The sequence below is a fragment of the Phoenix dactylifera genome, unplaced genomic scaffold (assembly GCF_009389715.1).
Source record: "Phoenix dactylifera cultivar Barhee BC4 unplaced genomic scaffold, palm_55x_up_171113_PBpolish2nd_filt_p 002821F, whole genome shotgun sequence".
Classification (NCBI taxonomy): Eukaryota; Viridiplantae; Streptophyta; class Magnoliopsida; order Arecales; family Arecaceae; genus Phoenix; species Phoenix dactylifera.
The window spans coordinates 13333-19205 of record NW_024069925.1 but is presented as its reverse complement, the minus strand read 5'-3'; the positions used below and the strand labels follow the sequence as shown (position 1 = coordinate 19205).

The 5873-nt window shown below is 44.3% G+C and overlaps 1 protein-coding gene across 1 annotated transcript; it reads left to right on the top strand.

Moving 5' to 3' along the window:
• The first annotated feature begins 4626 nt into the window (after positions 1-4626).
• LOC103697173 (aminoacylase-1-like) lies at positions 4627-5355 on the top strand. Its single transcript, XM_039123474.1, has 2 exons — positions 4627-4893; positions 4976-5355. Exons 1-2 carry the CDS (start codon positions 4642-4644, stop codon positions 5063-5065), a joined length of 342 nt encoding a protein of 113 aa, XP_038979402.1. The 5' UTR covers positions 4627-4641; the 3' UTR covers positions 5066-5355.
• The last annotated feature ends 518 nt before the right edge of the window (positions 5356-5873 follow it).

Here is a 5873-nt window from a genome sequence, read left to right as displayed (position 1 = left end):
GAAAGCAAGCCATTAGAGTTCTTTACAAGAATTCTGCATCTAGGATCAAAGTCTTTGGAGCTAAAGTCTTGAATCAAGTTTTCGTGTGGATCAATGTTGGAGGGTGAACATTTGGGCACCTAGTGGAAATTCTCCACATTGGATTAGCGTTAGAGGTATTCTATTTCTGCATTTATATTATATTATTTGATTACTACCATTAAGGTGATCTTGGCTTAATAGGGTTACATGTAAAGGGACTTTATTAAGAAATTTTTAAAATTCCTAGCTTCTGCTGCCCCTATATGACACGATAGAACCCTACACCGGGGCGTCGTTGCATGTTCCTGCAGTCGAGGGAGCCTTTTTGGCTCGCGGTCGACGCTGCAAGGCGCCCCGAGGTCGGGCCGGGGCCTCATTGCATGCTCCTGCGGTCGAGGGAGCCTCTTCAGCTCGTGGTCGACACTGCAAGGCACCCCGAGTTTGGGCCGGAGCCTCATTGCATGTTCCTGCGGTCGAGGGAGCCTCTTCGGCTCGTGGTTGACACTGCAGGATGCCTCGAGCTCGGGCCGAGGCTTCATTGCATGTTCCCGCGGTCGACGAAGCCTCTTCGGCTCGTGGTCGACACTGCAGGGCGCCCCGAGCTCGGGCCGGAGCGTCGTTGCATGTTCCTGCGGTCGAGGGAGCCTCTTCGGCTCGCGATCGACACTCCAGGGTGCCCCGAGCTCGGGCCGGGGCATCATTATATCATAGTTATGGGCCAATAGTATCCTTGCTGCAGAATCTTATGCGCCAAAGCTCTGCTTCCTTGATAACTTCCGCAGATTTCTTCGTACACCTTCCGCATCGCATAGTCGGCCTCTGAGGGGCGGAGACATCTAAGGAGTGGCGATGTGAACGACTGGCAGTACAGCTTGCCTCCGTATATGAGGTACCGAGTCACTTGGTGCTCAATTCGTCAGGCTTCAAGCTTATCCATAGGGGAGGGCTCCGTTTTGTAGGAAGTTGATAAGAGGGTCCATCCAGCTCGGCTCGATTTCTGTGCACAGGACTGGTTCAGGATCTTTCGTTCTTGGTGCCTTTAGGTACTCGAGGAAAGTGGTCTTCGGGAGCTCGGCCGAACTGGACGTCGCTAGCTTCGACAGCAGGTCGGCCCTCGCATTCTCTGGCCTGAAAATGTGCCGAATATCGAAGTTGTTTAAAGTTGAAGTGATGTCCCATACCTTTTGGAGGTATTTCATCATTGACGGCTTCCGAGGTTCAAAATCTTCCAGAACTTGGCTCACCACCAGCTGGGAGTCGCTGAAGACCTTCAGGCAGCGGATGTTGAGCCCTTTCGCCAACTTTAGCCCTGCAATTAGCGCTTCATATTTCGCCTCATTATTGGAAGCGGAAAACTCGAAGCGCAAGGGCCGCCCTGCAGTGTAAGGCGTCTGTGGCCCCTTAGAGTGTCATGAGGGTTTTGTAGCTTTCCAAATGATCCAGGGGGTCGGACGAGCCATCATACGGCTCAAGTTGCGGCATCTTGAACTTCGAGGGGATCAGCTCGTCAACGATCCATCAGGGAATGGAGACTCAGTTATGAATTCGAGATCGGCGTTGCGCTTCGGACCTTGGTCTCAAAGCGCCTGGACTTGTTGCTCCAACTTCTCGACTTTTCTATCGAGCTCGGTGACGGGTGGGACTCCTGTTGCAGCTCGGCATGGGATGGACCCCGCCTCCGATGGTTGTTTTCGTGCTCGGAGCATTAGACTTCGGCGTAGGCTCTCAGGATGATGGCTGCGCGACTAGCCCTTTTGGCTTAGGGATCGAGCTCGGTAGGAGCTTCGGTAGTGGCGACACTCCCTTTCGTCGGCCATTGTGCGCTGCCTGGCAGAGGAATGACGTCGCGAGCGCTGTCTTAAGGACTTGCGCCCGCGAGGAGGGGTTACAGCCGGGGCACCTGCCTGCTGTAGGCCTTGAACGGCCGCGGTAAGTGTTTGAACTTGCTGGACGAGCAGATTAAACTGCTCTAGCTGGACCTGAGGAATTTGATCCGCCGGTGCCGCAGGGGGTGGGCTTTGAAGTAAGTTGCCGGGAGTTGGTGCCCAGCGCCTCGATGCATTAGAAGCTTCTTGACTCCTCAACCTCATGATCACAAGTCAGGCCTTCCTTCTGATGCCTGATATTGGGGTTGAAATTTGGCCTGAGGGTGACCACGCCGGAGGAATCTGAGAAGCCGCCGGCCGGGGCGGAGAAAGGGAGCAACCTCCTACGCACCAGTGTACCTGCACAAAGCCTTGGCCGGGGATTTTGGTGAAGGCCCTCCGATGGCTAAGTTAGAGTTGATCCAGAGTTTTGGGAAAGGTTTCTGAGTGCTTTTAATGGCCTCCTGAGGGCTTTTTTCTATCCCCTTTTTATAGGGTGAGAGTCTCGGCCGTTATCTGAAATCTCGGGCCGAGCTATGATCAGCTGGCCATTAGCTGGAGGCGGCGTGAATCACGGAGATCAATCCCGCGGGCGGGGGATTCGGGAGATATTTTTCCAGATTTGTTTGAATACGGATTCTGAGGATCTGTGGGATCTTCGACGGAATCAAGGTTGACAGGGCCGAGGTCGGCTCGGCCTTCGGCGGGGTCCGAGGTCGGCTTGACTCTTAACGGAACCGAGGTCTGCCTGAGGGTCGACCCATGACTGCGGGGGTCGACTCATGTTGTTAAGGGGCCGACTCATATAGAGATGGGGTCGACCCTAGGCCTGATATAATTTGAGTTCTGCTAGGCATGAATTGGGCGGTTCCACGCTAGAGTTGGACGATCCATTTTGCCTCCCATCAGTAACCATTGGTCATGGACTGATCAAAATCCCATTAGCTAAGAATTAACTTCAACTAATTAAGATACCCACTAGTCAGGGGCTCATTGATGCCAACTATTATACTCGCTTGTAGGAGGTTCACTGAGACCAACTATCGTACCCATCAATTAGGGGTTCTCTAAGTCATCGGAAGTTTCATTTGAATTCCTAAAACATGAAATCTTTTACTTTTAGGAACTATAATGATTAATGAACTTTTCAAATGGCTAAGATCACAAGAAATCTCTTTGATTCAGTAATATAAATTTCTACCATGATAGCTTTGATAAATTCAGATGTCAAATAGTTAGTGAAAATAAGTTTTTGAAATTCCCTTAACACAAAATGGCAGAGAAAATATTCAAAAATATCTTGAGACTCATGATCAATTTTACATAACAAGGATATATAACATATAATCTTCATATAATCAAGTAGATTCTTGAAATTAGTGACTATTACATGCTTCAAACCTTAGTCTAAAATCAGGGGTTTCAAAATCTATTCATGAACAATGGGATTATAAACAAAAATTCTAAATCAAATTAATATTAACCGAACAGCTACAAAATAAGTTGTCAATTTTGTAATGGTACACACAATATGAATTTTTGTTCCAAAGCTTTTCATTACACCTCTCTTTTCTCTACCTGGATGCTATCTTTCACCTTATTTCTGTTCTTCACTAGCTGTTTCCTTTAGGTTTTAGGATTTCTAGTTGCAAAAACAGTAGAAAGAGGGCAACACCCTCATATTTATGGATGGTCCTATAAGAATGAGGTGTCCAGCCACTGCAAGCTCAGCTAATCAATTGGATGGCAGATTAATAAGCATGACAATGTTAATTTAATAAGAACGAGGATGGAGTGTTGAGCATGAGGTGTTAGATCAAGCATGAGGTGGTGGTAAAGTATGAGGTCTCAATCCCTACTTAAACACGAGGTAGCAACTTCACCGTGGCGTGGCACAAGCATGCGATGGTGGTTTACTAGTAAGCATGATGTGTACTAAATATGAGGTGGTAAGCATGAGAAGGTGATTCACATCTGAGGCATGAGGTGTCCTAATATTTAGTATTTGCAATATATCCCTTATACTTTTCTTAATTATAGTGAGAATTTCATGAACAATTTCCTTAAAGTCCTTAGTGTCAGTTAATCCTAGGTCCACACAATTTGCATTCCTTAACTGAATCATTTGTGTGCTCATGGCTATAAGGTAGAATGATTTAGCTTAGTTTGTAAAAGTAGTCATACATAGAATAACGTAGTCGCTGTGCAACATGAGTGATGCTAGCCTTCATAGTTTTGGATGTCTAAGCCTATCCTACCAATCAGTTAGACGAATAAAGGGCGGTCATACGAAGAGACAGACCTCATTTACCTCTGTTGTTTATAGATTTCAAATGTCAAAACTTGCTATTCCTGTATAGGCAAAAGGTATACTTGGAACCCATCCATAAACTGGCCATGTCAATAAATCAGTTCCTACTTATATTTTGCTGGATTCTTTTTAATTTTTCTTTTCTTTTTTCCTCTTTAAGAATAATAGTGGGAGCATCACCAATCATTTCATATAAAATGCGAGAATATTGCCCGGGTCAAATGTCTGGGGAAACACCTCCCAGTGTTTGAATACAAACTCCAATCCAAGAGTGGTGCAACCACTAGGCTATAGTCCTCTTTGTGACCATTATTTCTGAATATAATTAGACTTTTGCTATATAGAGTTCCTTTGCAACTGGAGAGCAAGCCCTCTGGGTAATGCTATCTTAACCTGATCTATAGGATTACATAAACAATGTCTCTAATATACATTTGGCTCAAAATGGTTTTGCAGCTGATACAGAAAGGTCCAATAAAAGACATTGCAGGTCTCCCATTAGCAACACTAGCTAATGAATCTAATCCATGGTGGCCTGCATTTCAACAAGCTATCATTGCTTCCGGTGGGAAACTTGCTAGACCAGAAATTTTGGCTTCCACAACTGATGCTAGATTCATGAGACAGATGGGCATCCCTGCTCTTGGATTTTCACCAATGGCAAACACGCCTATCCTACTCCATGAGCATAATGAGGTCTAAAAAACTCATTTCCTGGTTTTCCTTTTTTGAAATTTTAAGTTGACTTACCTGACAATATATTGATGTTTACATGCAGTTCCTGAAGGATACTGTGTTTCTGAGGGGCATCAAAGTGTACGAGCATGTCATCAGTGCTTTGAGCTCCTTTCCAGCAAATTCACTATAGGACTGTTGCTTCACTTGTATGTCTACTGTGTTTATCCTACTGGAGTATCTGCACCTGGTTTTATTCGCTCATCTAGACTTTAGTGTTAGTCTTAACAGAGACACCATGGTTCTTGTGTTATAAAAAACATGTATCAACCTGAAATTATATAGTAAATATTTGTTAATGCTGCCGATGCTGCTCTTGTTTTAAAGCTTTGGAGTAACACATGCAGAGAACACTATGAATTTAGCATATAATTTCCTCATAGGTAAAATATTTTTTAATGGATCTTTTGATGTTAAAGTTTATTCGACTTTTTATCTTATATTCTTCGAATACTTTGCTGTATGTTTCACCCAATTATAGTAGATAAACAATGTTCATTTTTTTCTTTTAATATCGAAGATGCATACTGGAAATCACATATTTTTGACCATGCATATGTTTAAGAAGCATCAACTATTTTACATCTTAGGCTTCCCTGATTAATGAATTAGTAGAGCTTGACCTTTCTTAATGTCTGTAAATGGGCTTCTGAACACGTCAATTAATTTCAAGCCTGTAGTTCAGCATTCTATATCCTTCAGTCAAGCACACTAAAGCATGTCAAAAAATATATGTTTTATTTTCATTGGATCAATGATTGGTTGTAGACCTAAACCTGAAGATTTTTTGCTTTTCTTTTGTTTCTTTCTTAAAGAAGCGGGGAAAAAAAAAGAAAGAATATATGAAGGATTAGGACGGTGGAGACTTATGGACTTTAAAATTCCTTGAGGTTTATCTGCTGTCCTTAACGGAAAAGTCATCTCTTGGGATTGCTTGGAAA